Source organism: Scylla paramamosain, chromosome 33 (genome assembly GCF_035594125.1).
Source record: "Scylla paramamosain isolate STU-SP2022 chromosome 33, ASM3559412v1, whole genome shotgun sequence".
Lineage (NCBI taxonomy): Eukaryota > Metazoa > Arthropoda > Malacostraca > Decapoda > Portunidae > Scylla > Scylla paramamosain.
The window spans coordinates 764,653-783,975 of record NC_087183.1 but is presented as its reverse complement, the minus strand read 5'-3'; the positions used below and the strand labels follow the sequence as shown (position 1 = coordinate 783,975).

Here is a 19,323-nt window from a genome sequence, read left to right as displayed (position 1 = left end):
GGAACACCCGCAACAACACACTCCACCAGCTGGGTCTTGAGCTGACGCGCCACGACTCCTCAATTTGCAATGTTTTACTCGGGACGGCCAATGCAACTCACGGCATATTGTTTCAGATGTGGTTCAGGTCAGGAAATAAGTAAATAAATAAAATAAATTATAAAAAAAAGAGGAAAAAAAAATAATTGTCAGAACCCGACTAATCATCTCTGTAGTTCCTGAAAATAACCCTTGTGGGAACTTAGTGTTTAATAATATGCGCATTCTTTTGATTACATTCTATGAGCTAGGAGGCTGAGAGCGCACACCTCCGTCATCGCCGTTCAATAACACGGAATATGACAAACATTCTCCGCAGACTTGTGCCACGCGACAATCTGAGGAACATTCTGGAGGCGCACACGGGTCTAGATCCGCCTGAAAATCTAACCATTATTCCTTGATGATCAATGATATTCCTTTCACTTAAATAGGTTTTAACGAAAATCCGTTTCAGACAGCTAACATATAGACAAATATGGAAACAGACAAGCAAACAGGCAAATACCAGCCTCGGAGTCCCCATCTGGGGAGGGAACCACAAATGTCCCCAGGTCAGACTGCCTTTCTGACGACGACCCTGAGTTTCTTGACACCCCCCCTCAAATTTTTCTTCATTAACTTCTGGAACATTCGCGGTCTAAGATCTGATTTTCAATCTGTAGAACACCCCATCTCCTTTTCTAAACCTCATTTTCTTTTCCTCACTCAAACTCAGGTGTCTGAGGCAACTGACAGTAGCCCCTTTTCTGTTCCCTCCTACTTTCTCTATCCTCATTTTCGATCCGAAGCTGGATGCTGCGTTTATGTGCGCAATGACTTAACCTGCTCTCGTGCCCACGCTCTTGATTCTTCCGAGTTTTCCACCATCCGGCTACGACTACAGAGTCACTCTCAAACTAAATTTATCTGTCCTGTATACCTCTAACCTAACTTTTCTGACTATAAGAAATTCTTTGACTACTTAACTTCCAAAGTGGAGCACATTCTGACCCTCTTCCCTTTTGCAGAGATCTCCATTCTTGGAGACTTCAATGTTCACCACCAGCTTTGGCTTTCCTCCCTCTTCACTGACTATCCTGGTGAACTAGCCTTCAACTTTGCTATCCTCCATGACCTAGAGCAATTGGTGCAACACCCTACTCGTATCCCTGATCATCTTGGAGATACGTCCAACATTCTTGACCTTTTCCTGACCTCTAATCCTTCTGCTTATGCTGTCACCCTCTCTTCTCCGTTGGGCTCATCCAATCACAATCTCATATCTGTATCTTGTCCTATCGCTCCAATCCCTCCTCAGGATCCCCCTAAGCGAAGGTGCCTCTGGCGTTTTGCCTCTGCTAGTTGGAGGACCTGAGGAGGTATTTTGCTGAGTTTTCTTGGAATGACTACTGCTTCCGTGTCAGAGACCCGTCTTTGTGTGCTGAGCGCATAACAGAGGTGATAGTGTCTGGCATGGAGGCGTACATTCCTCACTCTTTTTCTCGACCTAAACCTTCCAAACCTTGGTTTAACACAGTCTGTTCTCGTGTTATACATGATAGAGAGGTGGCCCACCAAAAGTATTTAGGCCTTCCATCACCAGAATCTCATGCACTTTATACTTCTGCCCGGAACCATGCCAAGTCTGTTCTCCAACAAGCCAAAAACTCCTTCATTAACAGAATATGTCAAAACCTTTCAAGATCTAACTCCCCTCGTGACATCTGACATCTAGCCAAAAATATCTCCAATAACTTTGCTTCTTCTTCTTTCCCTTCTTTATTTCAACCAGATGGCACCACTGCTATCACATCTATTTCTAAAGCTGAACTCTTCGCTCAAACCTTTGCTAAAAACTCTACCTTGGACGATTCAAGGCTTGTTCCTCCCTCTCCTCCACCCTCTGACTACTTCATGCCACCTATTAAAATTCTTCGTAATGATGTTTTCCATGCCCTCGCTGGCCTAAACCCTCGGAAGGCTTACGGACCTGAGACCGCAGAGATTACTTTTTATTAGAGTGAGAAGAAGATAAATATTATATACGAATCTTTAATTATATAATTATGTTTTCTTAACTAATATATTTTTTTAATAAATGAATTTAATTAAAATAAATAAATAAATAAATAAATAAATATAAATATAAATATATATATATATATATATATATATATATATATATATATATATATATATATATATATATATATATATATATATATATATATATATATATATATATATTCATAAATACTGAGAGAAATACACATTCTCTTCATATAAACTTCAAATGTCACTTTAATATTTTCGTCCTCTTATATTAATTAGTCTTTCCTATGTATCACTTTCTTTCATTTATTTTTTCTTTCGTTTTCTTATTTGTACTACTTTGTTTCTTAAGCATTTTTTATTTCATTTTTAATCTGTTTTTATGTTAATATAGTGCCTGACTTAAAAGGGTAGCTTTGATAGAGCTCATTATGTATTTCTTATACCTATATTATTTATAGCGAATTTACACCGCTTCTTTAAAGATGAAAACTTTATGTGCGCTATACACCAACAAATGATATTCTCAAAGATAAGCTAACTAAGCTAATGGGCTCATACCCCGTAAATGAAAGCTTCAACCTTTCTCTTTTTAATGACATTTCCAGTTTCCTACCTATTATTTTTCTGTACTTTACTAACAGGTATCTTTTTTCATTTATTTCTTCTCCTTCTTGGTTTGGGGCTTGACTCGGGCTGGAACTAAATCTTTTATCATTTATTCCTCTCATTGCAACTAAATTATGCCCGTATCTAACTGAAGCTGCAATTAAATATTTTATAATTCAAGCTCTAGTATCTACTATCTTAATTCTCTCTCTCTCTCTCTCTCTCTCTCTCTCTCTCTCTCTCTCTATATATATATATAATTATATATATATATATACTCGAATGACTTTTCTTATTCTTTAATTAGTAAATCTTTACTTTTAAAATTATGAGCAGGTCCGTTACATTTTTTGTTTCAGCTGCGTTACATTTTTGTCTTCCGCAAGTTATTGAAGGATTGTCTTGACCTCAAGCTTTTATTCTCTTAACAATCCAAAAAAATAACTCCTTTGTTTTTAATTCCCTATTTAACCTACTCTTCAAACTTAGTAACCTTAATTACTTTAGCAGCACATAATTCTTCTTTAATTGGAGCCTTAGGTGGCTTAAATGTTACAAAACTACGTAAACTTATCGCCTTCTCTTCAGTTAACCATATATCTTAATACTTATTGTTATATCAATCAGTGATATAATATGACTCATTTACTTTATCTTCTACTCCTTTATTTCAGGCTCTGTGATTATTTTACTCTTTATTACTCAGTCTTCATCAATTTCCGTTATAATAATTCAAAACAAAAGGAAGATTGCCCTAAAACTTTTTTTTTTTTTTTTACCAATAAATTTCTTATCTTTAGGTCTTCCTTCCTTTTCAGGATTTACACCTAAATGAATTATAATTCAACTACTCTCTTCTAAAATAATAATTTTCTCTCTTTTAATTCTTCTTTTTTTTAAGTCTTATTACTCTTTATTTCTATCTACGTCTCTTTGTTCCAATAATGCCATTATCATTTCCTTCATTTACCACTTCCCTTAAAATTAAACCATTGGTAACATTTTCTCCTATCTTAATCTTTGTTACTTTCATTAATATGTTTGGAATATGTTTTCCTATTCCATTTTTAGCCTAGGATTCTAAGTTATATTAAACTAAATGTCTTCAAAGCCAATAAAAAAAAAAAAATCTCTTAAAATCGTAAATTCCAGTGTTTCCACACATCTTTAGATCTGCAATCTAATATTATTTATATTTTACTATAGAAGCTAATAAGAAAGTTTTTACCTTGTTTTTAGATTTGCAATGTAACGCCTGCACTTCTCAGCCATCTTATTATGCAACGATGATTCTTTTCTACAAATCATAAAGACATTGGTACACTATTTCATTTTTGGAGCATGGTCTGGTATAGTAGGAACCTCGTTAACTATAATTATTCCAGCCGAATCAGGTCAGCCAGGCACATTTATCGGCAACGATCAAATTTACAATGTTGTAGTTACCGCCCATGCCTTTGTTATAACCTTCTTCATAGTTATACCAATAACTAATTGGTAATTGACTAGTCCCTCTTATATAAGGAGCCCCTGATATAGCGTTCCCTCGTATAAATAGCATAAGATTCTGACTTTTACCTCCTTCTTTAACTCTTCTTCTAATAAGAGGTATAGTGGAAAGAGGAGCTGGTACAGGTTGAACTGTTTAGCCTCCTTTAGCAGCAGCTATTGCCCATGCAAGAGCATCAGTTGATCTTGGTATTTGTTCTCTTCACCTTGCTGGTGTGTCCTCAATTCTTGGAGCAGTTAGTTTTATAACAGATGTAATTAATATACGATCCTTTGGAATAAGAATAAATCAAATACCTTTGTTTGTATGAACTGTTTTTATTACTGCCATTCTCTTACTTTCATCCTTACCTGTATCAGCAGGAGCAATCACTATGATTTTAACTAACCGAAATCTTAATACATCTTTCTTTGACCCCGCTGGAGGTGGTGATCCTGTTTTATAGCAATATCTATTTTGATTTTTTGGTCACCCTGAAGTTTATATTCTCATTTTACCAGCCTTTGGAGTAATTTCCCATATTGTGAGACAAGAATTCGGGAAAAAAGAATCATTGGGTGCATTAGGTATGATCTGTGCTATAATGGCTACTGGAATTTTAAGATTTATCCTCTGAGCTCACCATACATTTACAGTAGGTATAGTCGTTGATACACGAGCTTACTTCACATCAGCCACAACAATTACTGCTTTTCCTACAAGTATTAAAATTTTCAGATGACTTAGAACCCTACTTGGAACACAAAATAACTATAGTCCCTCGATATTATGAGCTTTAGGTTTTATTTTTTTATTTACTGTTGGAGGTTTAACAAATGTTGTCCTGGCAAATTCATCAATTGATATTATTGTTCATGATACTTATTACGTTGTAGCTCATTTTCATTATGTTTTATCTATAGGGGCTGTACTCGCCATTTGTGCAGGTATTGCACACTGATTCCACCTTTTTAAAGGCTTACCACTTAACCCTAAATTAATAAGAATCCACTTTACTGTCATATTCATCGGTGTAAATATCACTTTCTTCCCTCAACATTTCATAGCACTTAACGGAATACCTCCACGTTACTCTGATTACCCGCCGATATTTCATGGAAGAAACCTATGGAACAAACAATATTTCATGTTGCCTACGCAACATGAAATTTTGTTTCTTCCAAAGGATCTATAGTATATCTTGTTGCTATATTATTTTTTTTTTATAATTATCATTTGAGAAGCTTTAATTTCTAATCGTCCTGTTCTATTCTTCCCTTTCCTGCCTCTTCAGTTGAATGAAACCACTCACACCCACCTGCTGATCACTCTTATATAGAAATTCCACTTACTATTAACTTCTAAAATGGCAGAAAGATGTATAGGATTTAAGCTATTACTAAGATTTATCTTCTTTAAGAAAATACATTTATTAATGTCAACATGAACTTTTCTAGGCCTTCAAGACGGAGCTTCCCCTTTAATGGAACAATTCATCTTTATCCATGATCACATTATAGTTGTTCTTATTATAATCATTACCTTTGTGGGATATATATTAGCATCACTTCTCAGAAACTCTCTTATTAATCGATTTATACTAGAACATCAAACTATTGATTTATTTTGATTTTCATTGCTCTCCCTTCTCTGCGACTTTTATACTCGTACCTTCTTGATGAAGTTAATAATCCTTCCATTTCTCTTAAAACTGTCGGTCATCAATGATATTGAAGTTACGAATACTCTGACTTCCTTAATGTAGAATTTCATTCTTATATAACTACTACTAACGAACTAGACTTCTCTGGATTTCGTCTCTTACATGTAGATAATCGAACTGTTCTTCAAATAAATACATAAATTCGTATTGTAATCACCGCAGCGGATGTCATTCACTCTTGAACTGTCCCAGCCTTAGGTGTAAAAGCAGACGCTATTCCTGGTTGACTTAATCAAACTAGATTTATAATATCTCGTCCAGGATTATTTTATAGTCAATGTTCAGAACTTTGTGGTGCTAATCATAGATTTATACCTGTTGTGATTGAAAGTGTAAACACAATTTTTCCTAAATTGAATTTCTTCATGTTCTGACTCACCCGATGACTGAAAGTAAGTGTAGGTCTTTTAAACCTATTATAGTATTGCGCCTACTTCTGCTGACAAGAAATTACTTAAATTTTAATATTAATTTATCATGTTAAAGTTATCTCCTAAGATATTTCTTAATGCCTAAAATAGCTCCTCTGCTTCGACTTTATCTTTATTTCTCTTTTTCTGTTATCATTAATTATTTTCATATCCTTAAATTACTTTTTTCTATACCTTTTGAAAAAAAAATATTCTAAGATCACTGAGCCTTATCTAATCCTACAATCCTCTTGAAAATTATAGCTAATTTATTCTCAATTTTTTTTACCTTCTTCAAGAATCTTAAACTTTTCATTAAACTGAATTTCCACTTTTGTAGGGCTCCTATTTATTCCTTACCTTAATTGAGCTTCTCCTTCACGATGATCTCTATGCTGAAGTGAAATTATTTGTACTTTGCACAAAGAATTTAAAGCCCTTTTAACTTCTTATTCTTTAGGTTCAGCTATATTTTTCGTTGCTTTGTTTTCTTTAGTTTTTTATAATATTTTTAAGGTTTACTGCCTTACATTTTACAAGGTCTAGACACACAGCAATAACCTTAGCACTTTCATTGCCTTCATGAGTAACTTTAATACTTAGAGGTTGAGTTAACCACACTCAACATATATTCGCTCATTTAGTTCCTCAAGGAACTCCTTCTGTCCTTGTACCATTTATAGTTTTAATTGAAACTATCAGAAACATTACTCGACCCGGGACTTTACCTGTACGATTACCAGCTAATATAATTGCAGGCCATCTTCTTTTAACCTTATTAGCTAATACTAGACCATCTATAACATCCTCATTTCTTTTATCTATTATTATTTTTTTTCTCAGATTTTACTATTAACCTTAGAATGAGCTGTTGCAATTATTCAGTCCCAAGTTTTTGCTGTCTTACGAACTCTTTACACCAGAGAAATTAACTAATGACATCATCTCACGTTTTTTACCATGTAGAAGATATAAGACCACGGCCTTTAACTGGTTCTATTAGGGCAATAATATTAAATAAAGGTTTAATTAAATTATTTCACCAGTATAACATAATTTTTTTTTTGTTATTAAGACTTGTTGCTATTCTCCTTACCATATATCAAAAGTGACGTGATATCACTCGAGAAGGTACATTCCGAGGACTACATACCTCTGTAGTAGTAAAAGGCTTACGAAGGGGAATAATTTTATTTATTGCCTCAGAAATATTATTCTTTTTTTTTCATTTTTCTGAGCTTTTTTTTTTCATAGTAGATTAGCCCCAACGATTGAAATTGGGATAAATTGACCTCCTTACGGTATTCAACCTTTCAACCCATTTCAAATTCTCTTATTAAACACTACTATTCTTTTGTCTTGAGGAGCTACCGTAACTTGAGCTCATCATGCTATTATAGAATCTAGTCATAGGCAAGCCATTCAAAGACTAGGCCTTACAATTGTTTTAGGATTTTATTTTACTCTTCTTCAAGCTTTCAAGTATTTTTGAGGCTCCTTTCACTATTGTTGACTCCGCGTTTGGCTCTACTTTTTTTTTTTTTTGTGTAGCAACAGGCTTCATGGTCTTCATGGAATTATTGGAACCTCATTTCTACTTATTATTATTTTTTTTTTTGTGTCAATATTTTTGTCACTTTTCATGTAATCATCGTGTTGGATTCGAAGCAGCCGCATCATACTGACACTTTGCTGAGGTACTTTGATTATTCCTTTACGTCTTTATTTACTGATGAGGAGGCCATTTTTTTTAATATATAAAGTATATCCAATCAGAAAGTCTAGAACGCCTAGAAAAAATAATTCTTACAATATTTTATTTTTTTTTTATTTTTACTAATTTTAATTATTTGTTATATTGTTATAACCTTAGTATCCCAAATAAATAAAAAAAATATTAACCGAGAAAAACTCTCCTTATGAATGTGGATTTAATCCTAAAGAGTCACCACGATTTTCCTTTTCCCTTCGATTTTTTTTTTCTAATTCCTGTAATTTTTTTTTAACATTACTGAAGTATTTTCTTGATTGTTTACTAGAGCTCTCTTCTTATTCTTCTCTTAGGTCTTTACTACGAGTGAGCACAGGGACCTTTAGAAGGATCTGATTAATACTTTAAGACCGCAGTCAAATTGTATGACATATGAGTTGCATTCATAAAGTGTTTTAGTAAACTGGTTTTACTAAATTTTATCTATTAGAAAGCGAAACTATCGCATTTAGTTTCGACCTAAACTTTGGCCTTTAAGCCTCTAATAATTATGATTGAAACCAAAACAGAGGTACGTTACTGTTAATGACAAGATTGAAGTAATTCTTCTAATCAAGATGGAACATTATGACAAAAAGAAAAGCTTCTAACTTTTTTTAAGCAGTTGAATTCCGTTGATGTTCCTATTTTTATAGTGTAAGTAACACGTCACATTTTCATTATAAAGCTGAAATATTTTTTTTCTAAAAATACCATTTTTTTTATTTATTTATTTTTTTACTTTAAACTCAAGGCAAATATCATATCATAAACGCCACAAGCTAACATTTTTTTTAACTATTTGAATATACTTACAAGACTTTTCATCTACCTTTGCAGCTTCAAAGCGATATTCTTTTTAATCATATAAATTTAAATAAATAAAACTGTAAAAATAATAATTACAACTACAGATACTTTTATAAACACTTTAATTGTTTAACTGTAAAGAATTAAAAATATAGAAAAATATATGAAAATAAATAATATAAACCTTGGTCTCCATAAAACTCCAATCAACCTTTATCGGCTACTTTTCCTAAACCTGACCCTGTCTTCAATCTATTTTCCCTTAATTTTAAAGTACTCAGTAAAGGTATAAGCCATATTGATCCTATTATTACAACTGAATTATAGTTATTTTCTCTTTTTAATGTGTAATTTACTCTCGTTAGATTTAGTATATAACCTACTAAACCTCCTAAAATCCTTACTGCTAATACTGTTATTTTCATTATTGTCCTTAAACAAATGATCTAATATTCTGGAAACAATCTTCATCTTCATGGTGATCCTCCTAAGATAGCTCCTAATCCTAAAATTCTTACTGAGTTAGTTATCAAAAAATCCTCATCCGAAAGATTAGTGATACATCTCAAATTATATTCTCCTGAAAGAGAATAAAGAATTAAACACAAAGTGTACATTACTGTCAATCCTGTTGCCATCACATATAAGAACAATGCAACAAAATTTACTCATCTTATAAAAGCAACTTCTAAAATTGTATCCTTTGAATAAAATCCTGCTATAAAAGGGAATCCGCATTGAGCTAAGTTGGCTCCAGTTATGCATGATACTGTCAAAGGCAAAAATTTAACTAAATTTCCCATAAGTCGAATATCCTGATAACCAGCCACTCTATGAATTACAACACCAGCACATATAAAAAGTAAAGCTTTAAACAAAGCAAGACTCAGTAAATGAAAAAAAAAGCCAGATCCGTATAACCTAAAGATAAAATTCTTAATATAACTCCTACTTGACTTAATGTTGATAAAGCAATCATTTTTTTGAGATCATACTCAGAATTTGCTCCTAGTCCCGCTATAAATATTGTCAAACATGAAGTAATCAACAATACACTTTGAACGACAGATCCCTCTGAAGCAGCTCTAAATAGAATTATTAAATAAACCTCAGCAGTCACTAGTGTTGAAGAATGAACTAAAGCTGAGACAGGTGTTGGAGCCGCTACAGCAGCCGCCAGTCACGCACAAAAAGGAATTTGAGCCCTTTTATTTATTGCTGAAATAAATAAATAAATAAATGAAAAAAATAAATAAAAATAATAATAATAATAATAATAATAATAATAATAATAATAATAATAATAATAATAATAATAATGATAATAATAATAGTCATCTCTCGTCTATATAATACCTATAAAACAAAAAATTTCACCCTCCTAATCTTCTCATTAATCCAGTTCTCAATAAAATTGCTACATCACCTACACTGTTTGAAAGAATAGTTAATATTCCTGCGTTTGCAGACTTTTCATTCTGATAATAAATTACTAAGGCATGAGACACTAATCCTTATCTATCTCAACCCAATAAAAGTCTGATTGAATTATGTCTTAATACTATAAACCCTATAGAAAGAATGAAAGCCAAAACAAGATATATAAATCAATTAAAAGTCTTATCATCGGCTATACAACTCCCTCTATAAAAAAGAACTCTGCCAGAAATTACAAACACAAATCTCATAAATAATAAAGAGATCCAATCTAAAACCAAAGTAAATACAACCACCCTTCTTATTAACCTAAGAAGTTCTCATTCAGTTACATCTATAATACCTCTTTCAGGTTTTGCCAATGCTAAAGTCCCACAAATAGCTGAATAAAACCACTATTCTAATTTCATGTAGAGAAATTTTCCAAATCACTCTTTTAATTATTTAAAAAAAAAATTAAGTTATTAATAAAGCTCTATTTTTTATTATTACATTTAAAGGAAATCAATATTAAATAATTTCAGATACTCTCTAATTTTTCCTGAACAACATGAATATAAAGTTATAAAAACCCCATGCTGTCTCAATCTATATATGTATTAAGTGTAACTTGCACAAAAAAAAAAAAAAGATTTTCTAAGTCCTACAATAGAAATCTTTCTTCAGCTCAAAACTGTTAAAATTAATATAATCTCTGGTGCTACATTTAAGGAAGGTGGTCTGGCCATATTCCTTGCTCTTAGTAAAAATCATCATAGTCCTATTCTAGGTATAAATGCTAATAATCCTTTATCCACTATCAGTCTTCGTCTTGCAGTACGTTCATAAGCTATATTAGCTAAGCAAAGTAAACCAGAGGAACATAAACCATGTCCAACTATCAATATTACACTTCCAGGTAATCCCCATCAACTAAAAATTACAATCCCACATAACACTAACCTTATGTGTACAAAAAATGCCAAAACAGTTCTTACATACCAAAATCTATTTAAATAATCTACTCCTTCTATAGGAACCCTTAAGCTAATAGTTAATCTCCCTGTCATTAAATAATAAACAAAGACACCAATAAAGGTAAAGAAAATGCTAAAGTATAAAAAAAAGTATATAGGTTCCTGCCTGTACACGCTCAGGTTGATACCCTCAACCTTGAATCAAAATTAATGTTGGAATTAAAGAAGCCTCAAATCTAATATAAAATATTAAATAATCTACAGAAGAAAAGTTAATATTAAAAAAAAATAATAACATAATATTTCTAATGATAAATCTTTCACTAAAATTACATAAATTCTTGATTTTCTGACTAGAAATTACAATTAAAGAAACAATTTAAATCTTTTATAGAATTAAAATATATCTAATATAATCTAATCCCAATCTAAATCATATATTAAAAAAGAAAAAAAAATGATAACTTATACTAATTAAAAATCTAAAAATAAATAAATCCACCTGAACTGTGTTTCATTCATTATTACACTTTATCAATATAATTAAAGGAATTATAAATTTTATCCTTCCAATAAATAAAATCTCTTAAAACACAATTTCCATGGCTTCGTACTACTAAAATCAATATAGTTAAACCTAAAGACCCCTCACACGCAGCCAACGGTAAAAAAAAAAAAAAAAGAAAGAAAAATAAATTTCTCTCCCCACTAAAGTCAACTGCGTTCTTATAAACCAAAAAAAAACTCCAAGCATTGCAAGACTTAAAAAAGCATTTAACATGTGGTTATTGCACGTAATGAACCCTCAAACCCCACAAAAAATTACTATAGGAACAAAAATCATTATACCTCTAAAACTTACCATTACTTTTAATAGTTTAACTTAAAACCTTGGTCTTGTAAACCAATAATGAACATTTTTTTTTCTTAAAACTTCAGAGAAAAAGAGAAGATTTCTTTATCTTTATTTCCCAAAACTAATATTTTATTTAAATTCTTCTTCGATATGACCTTACTTTTTATTCCCTTCATTTTAGTTTAATCTGTATCATTTACACAGTAAATTCATCCTTTATCTACAGGTTTAACCTTGTTAATTCAAACCATCAAATTTCTCTTTCAGCCAGATTAACAACATACACTTACTGATTCTCATATATTCTCTTTATAATTTTCATAGGAGGTATACTTGTATTATTCATTTAGCTTCTAATGAGTCATCCTCATTCTCATTCTCATATTCGACCTTCCTTATTTCCACCTTTCTTCCCTTATTTTTTTTTTCCACTTACTCTTTTCTGAGATCCCTTGCTAAACGAAGCTGTAACCAACTCTCCTTTATCATCTCTCAATATAGAATCATGAAATGTTTTTATTATTAGATGAATTTGTAGTTCTAATTTGATAAATTTCATCATTTATCATCCTTTATCTACTCCTAACCTTAATTGTAGTGGTAAAAAATTACTAATTTATTTAAAGGACTCTTACGACTCTCTCCTTAGTGACAACACCTCTCTGAAAATGTCACCCTTTATTTAAAATTGTCAACAACTCTCTAGCTGATATACCCTTACCTTCAAATATTTCGACTTTTTGAAACTATGGATCATTGCTAGGATTGTGTCTTGTCATCCAAATTGCTGCCGGTTTACGCTTAGCTATACATTACACAGCTCACCTTGATCCAGCATTCTCTAGAGTAGCCCATGTCTGCTGAGACGTACACTGTGGCTGACTTCTCCGAACTATACATGCCAATGGAGCATCATTTTTCTGTATCTGTCTGTATATTCATATTGGACCAGATATTTATTATGGATCCTATATAATCTTCCATGCTTGAATAGTTGGAGTAATGATTTTGTTTATAGTTATAGCAACAGCTTTTTTTAGGTTATGTTCTCCCTTGACGGCAGATGTCATTCTGGGGAACTACTGTTATTAATCATCTTTTTTTTTTCAGCTATTCCCTACATTGGTACAGATTTAGAACAATAAATCTGAGGAGGATTTTCAGTAGATAATGCCACACTAACTCGATTTTTCACCTTTCATTTCGTCCTTCCTTTCATTATTGCCGCTATAACTATTATTCATATTTTTTTTTTCTCCATCAATCAGGTGCTAATAACCCCCTAGGTGTATCAAGACAGTTAGAAAGTACCTTTTCATCCTTATTTTACATTTAAAGACATTGTTGGATTCATTGTTATATTTACACTTTTACTTATTCTGTCCCTTCTTAATCCTTATTTGTTAGGAGATCCTGATAACTTTATTAGAGCTAATCCTCTAGTTACTCCCGCCCATATTCAACCACAATGATATTTCTTGTTCGCATGTGCACTCCGATCTATTCCAAATAAGCTTGGAGGGGTAATCGCTCTAGTTGCCTCAGTAGCAATCATTATAATTTTACCTTCCACTCGTACATCAAATTTTCGCAGATTAACTTTTTACCCTCTAAATCAACTTATATTTTGAATTTTGGTTTCAGTATTGATTCTACTTACTTGAACTGGACCTCGACCCGTTCAAGAACCCTATGTTCTTACAGGCAAAATTTTAACTCTCATTTTTTTTTTTTCTTTTATTATCAATCCCCTCCTACTCATAAGATGACATAATTTTTTAAAATGATCGTTTATTTGATTTAAAATAGACTTTTGAAAGTAGCAGAAAAGGAAAAATATTCTTAACGATTGTGTTAACATATTATTTTAATTATATTTATAAATTAAATACAAAACATAAAGATTTTACCCCAATAAAAACAATAAATAATTGATAGAAACTGGAAAAAATCCTTTTCAAGCTAAATACATCAATTTATCGTATCGAAGCCGAGGTAAACTTCCTCGAACTCACACAAAAATGAATGCCAAAAATATAGACTTTAAATAAATATTTTCCTGCAAGGTCTTCTTCCCAAAAACACAATAACGAAAAGAACTCTTATAAAAAGAATTTTTTGAATATTCTGCTATAAAAATTAAAGCAAATCCCCCTCTCCTATATTCCGTGTTGAACCTCGAAACTGACCCTGATTCTCCTTCTGTAAAATCAAAAGGTGTCCGGTTAGTTTCCGCTAAACAAGAAGCAAACCAAATTAACCTCAAAGGTAACGATAAAAATATAAAGCAAATATAACATTGATATTTAACAAATAACTCTTCACACCAACAAAGATAAACATAGCCTAAAGACAGAACATAGATAATAAACAATAATATTTGATATGACAGGCATAGTTTGTTCTTACGTAAAAAGCTTCGCAGCATCAGAAAATGGTTGCAGTAAACCTGTATAACAAACTTTATTTGAATCTTTGCGAATTTGGATATAGCCCAAAATTTTACGCTCTAACAAAGTTACAAAAGCCACTCCTGCCAAAACACAAATGATTAAAACTAAGTAAATTACAATCTCCACTAATAACACAAAACAATTACATTCAGTTGTTTTACTATTTATAACATGTATTCTATTTAACTAGATCCTAAATCCAGCACATATTATCTGGTTAAATAGTATTTCAATTATACAAAAAAATGTAATTACTTAATCCTTACGTACTATTTTTTTTTTTTTTTTTTTTTTTTATTCCAGAAGATAGAAACCGACCTGACTCTCGCCGGTCTGAACTCAAATCATGTAAAAAAAATAAAGGTCGCACAGACCTTCTTTTATAGCTGCTGCACTATAAACACATTTTGATTCAACATCAAGGTCGCAAACTTATTTTTTGATAAGGACTCTCAAAAAATAAATAAATAAATAAAATAAATAAATAAATAAAAAATAAATAAATAAATAAAATTACGCTGTTATCCCTAAAGTAACTTGATGTTCTAATCCTTAATATAAGGATCACTTACAAACTGTAATCACATATAATTGTCCAATTACAATAGCAATTATTTTCATTTATACCCTCAGCGCCCCAACCAAATAAACCTTTTAAGTCTATTTTTATTATTTTTAATTCATCAAACTTATTAAGTTTATAAAGCTTTATAGGGTCTTATCGCCCCTCTAGAAAATCTAAGCCTTTTCACTTAGAAGTTAAATTCAATTTTGATAAAAGAGACAGACTTTTCTTTGTTCAACCATTCCTACAAGTTTCCAATTAACAAAGTGATGATAATGGTACCTGTGCACGGTCAACACACCGCGGCTATTGAACATTTCCTGTCAGTGAGCAGGCTGCACCATAAACAACCTCAGAAAGACATGTTTTTGATAAGCAGGCAACAAATAACCTTTGCCGAGTTCCTTTTTTATTCCATTATTTTATTATAATTCATTATCTTTGTTTAATTTTTCTCAAATCATTCTACATATTCATTCTACTAATACACTCATTATTTCTTAAAATTTTACGTTAAATTCAATATTCTAATACTTTATCAAAGCCATAAATAATTTTTTTTCTCCTACATCTAAATTCGAACACTTTAATTTCATAGCTACTTTTAAGCCTAAAAAAAAAAACATTATTATTTTTTTTGTCCTATTGATTAATTTTGTAAGTGGTAAGAAGCTCGTCCCTCCTAGCCTTAAATATATAATAAACCTTTTCAACGTAACTGAAACGCTATACTAACTTTAGCTGTGCTTTGATTCTCGTATCCAGGTTCACTTTCCAGTAAGCCTGCTGTGTTACGACTTGTCTCATCTTAATAATGAAAGCGACGGGCGATATGTACATGCTTTACACCTTACATCTAGCAAGCATGTTAAACTTACTTTACAATCAAATCCTCCTTCTAATTCATTTTCCCTACTAAATAAAATTTATCGTAACCCATTTTAACTTAAGCATTAGCTGCACCTTGATCTAATATATTCAACATTATTGATGATTTATTCAGTAATTAATTCTATAAAAATGACCTAATTGTATCATCAGTCTCATGATAATTTGAATATGAATTATTCTATTTATTTGTTTATTTCTAAATTAGTTCGTGTATCAGTGTATTTATGTAGACGAGGATTAAGCTCTGTACACGGTGCGCAAGCCGCACGTCTTTGTGACGTGGCAGTGGGGAGGTGAGGTGAGGTGGCAGCAGGGTGATGAGGTGGCGACGAACGGTCAGCCAGGGTTAGTTGCTGTCCGCCCCTACCTGAAGTGTGTTGTGATGGATCACTGGATGTAATATTTATTCAAGACTTGGGATTATTCAATTATGCTGGTATGTATGGCTACAGTATGTTTGGTTATAACAGTACTGGGTGGGGGTTTATCAGCTGGTGTTCACGTAAAACATTTGTGATGTTCATCGACAAAATGTTTGTATTAGTGATGATCTTTTATGATGACAGTGTTAATGTGATTGTGCGGTCGGCTATTAAGATTGATAGTTACTCAAGGAAAATTTCATGTATTACAGTTTATGAATCCAACTACTCGTTCGGAAAGTTCATGGAGGCAATCCATATGCGGCTGGAGCTACCGTTGTGAGTTATAATTCTAATGATTATTATAAGTGAAGATCAATGTGGTTGATTGGTTATATGATTGATTTTTAATTGTACTTAGCATATGGTGAATTCTACATACATCCATTCTCAATTTTCATATTGATCTGCTTATTAATGATGCTTGGGTACTTAAGATGAAAAAAAAAAAAAAACTTTGAGATGTGTTTATTGTAATGATTTTGACAGGTCCAAACGCTTGTAATAAAGAAGTTATGGCAGTGTTCAAGCTGTGTTAATGGATGCCTCTATACACTAATAATGCTGGTATACGTACTAATGTACAAACTTAAGTAATATTCTTCGTGGTGTATCCATTCAAAAACAGGTTCCCCTGACAACACTATATCACCGACAAATTCTTCACATTTTAAGAACATAACTATTAATACTTTGCTTACAAAATTACTTTTTGGTATAATAGTGTGCCTAATCCTTGTTTAAACACAATTCCTTATTGCTTCAACTTTAATTTTATGACATAATTTTCATGTAAAAAATAATCTGATTTCACTTCCTTATTTTTCAGACCCACCTTAAAATTATATATATATATATATATATATATATATATATATATATATATATATATATATATATATATATATATATATATATATATATATATATATATATATATATATATATATATTTAACAATAAACCAATATATTCTCATTGAACCTTAGAGTATAACTGCAACTGCTGCCACAATATTAATTAGGCTTTAACTCACTGCTAAATCTTAATTATCTAAATTCTTTAATAGTACATGCTGAGAATTAAACTTTATAAAACTAAATGTCTTAACATCAATATTCTTATTATATTAATCTTAAACTACTAAGTATTACGTGCAAAAACTCTGATGCAAATTCAGTAAGTTCATGGGAACTTCAAGAAATAATCAAACTTTTAACAATTTCAAATTCATCATTAAATATATAAAATAGTAATATTTGCAATTAGCTACTTAAGATTTTTTTAAAGATTATATATAAAGAAACATGCATATATAAATAAATAATTACATAAATTATATTATATATAAATACATATATAAATGAACCTTCTCAACAAAAAAAAAACTTTTATATATAATTAAAGAATTATATAAAATCTTCATCTTATATAATAAATCTATGAAAAGTTAATCTATATAATTTTAAATGTTTATATATAACATCAACTATTACTTAAAGACTATAATACAATAAAAAAAATATATAAAATAATTGTATATATTTAAAAAAATAAAAATAAAATAAATACCTGATTGATTAAAAAAAATATAACAAAATAATAATATTATTAACATAATGCCAGGCTACAAATCTACAATAATAAAAGAAAAAAACTGATCTCAAACTTAGCAATATCCTATTTCTTTCCAAAGATGTCCCTCTTATTGTTCTCCGAAACTGTGCCTCCGTGCTTGCACCTTGCCTAGTCAAACTCTTTCAGCTCTGTCTGTCAACATCTACCTTTCATTCTTGCTTGAACTTTGCCTACATTCAACCTGTTCCTAAAAAGGGTGACCGTTCTAATCCCTCAAACTACCGTCCTATTGTTTTGATTTCCTGCCTATCTAAAGTTTTTTGCATCTCTCCTCAACAGGAAGATTCTTAAACATCTATCATTTCACAACCTTCTATCTGATCGCCAGTATGGGTTCCGTCAATGAAAACAAAAAAAAAATAAATAAATAATAATGCATAATAAAAATTAATGATGAAAAAGCAATATTCTCTCTCTCTCTCTCTCTCTCTCTCTCTCTCTCTCTCTCTCTCTCTCTCTCTCTCTCTCTCTCTCTCTCTCTGCCTTGCTCGAGCCGCTCAGCTCACTCGGCATCAAATAAGATCAAACAAAATATTACAAAAAATATAAACTTGACAAGAAGTGAAGTAAAGGTCTCCGCTGTGAGTGCCGCAGAGAGAGAGAGAGAGAGAGAGAGAGAGAGAGAGAGAGAGAGAGAGAGAGAGAGAGAGAGAGAGAGAGAGAGAGAGAGAGAGAGAGAGAGAGAGAGAATGAGGAAGAAAAGGAAACACGTGGGGAAAAAACGGAGACAGGTGGAGAAAGGAGGTGCAGATGAGAAAGGAGGGGGAGGAGGAGGAGGAGGAGGAGGAGGAGGAGGAGGAGGAGGAGGAGGAGGAGGAGAACAACAACAACAACAAAAGCACCACCAGCACCACTGCTACCATCACTACCACCACCACCACCACCATCACCTCCACCACCACCAAGAGAAACAGCAAAAAGTCAAGTAAAGAAAGGGAGAAAGAACATGAGGTGCGAGGACTAGGTAATATATTGTCGCCGAGGGGCCTGGTACTAGCAGTGGCGGTGGTAGTGGTAGTGGTGGTGGTCGATGGCGCCGCTGCCTGCCTGGAGGAGCGGAGTGCAGGACAGAGCCATGTAACGTCCTGTCCACTTGGTTAAAAACAGCCATCACGTGCGGGGAAAAAAAGGTAAGGAGCCGTAAGGAATCGAGGGGAAACTTGAGTATGGTGTGGAGAACGTGGGTGTGACAAGGACGTGGTGCTGTTGCGGTCAAAAAAGTCGAGTATATAATCTGCATTA

The 19,323-nt window shown here is 32.0% G+C and overlaps 1 protein-coding gene and 1 pseudogene across 2 annotated transcripts in view; one reads left to right on the top strand and one right to left on the bottom strand.

Moving 5' to 3' along the window:
* Positions 1 to 19,323, bottom strand: part of LOC135089511 (solute carrier family 35 member F3-like) — a 124,698-nt gene that overhangs the window by 42,072 nt on the left and 63,303 nt on the right. Inside the window, exon 4 of one of the 2 annotated variants that reach the window (XM_063985101.1) lies at positions 13,867 to 14,315. The exons of the other annotated variant lie outside the window; for it this stretch is intronic. Coding sequence (XP_063841171.1) covers positions 14,125 to 14,315 — 191 coding nt within the window. The 3' untranslated portion in view covers positions 13,867 to 14,124. Of the gene's footprint in view, positions 1 to 13,866; positions 14,316 to 19,323 lie in introns of those variants that run through there. 2 annotated transcript variants of the gene reach the window in all.
* On the top strand, positions 7,240 to 8,037 carry LOC135089445 (cytochrome c oxidase subunit 3-like; annotated as a pseudogene).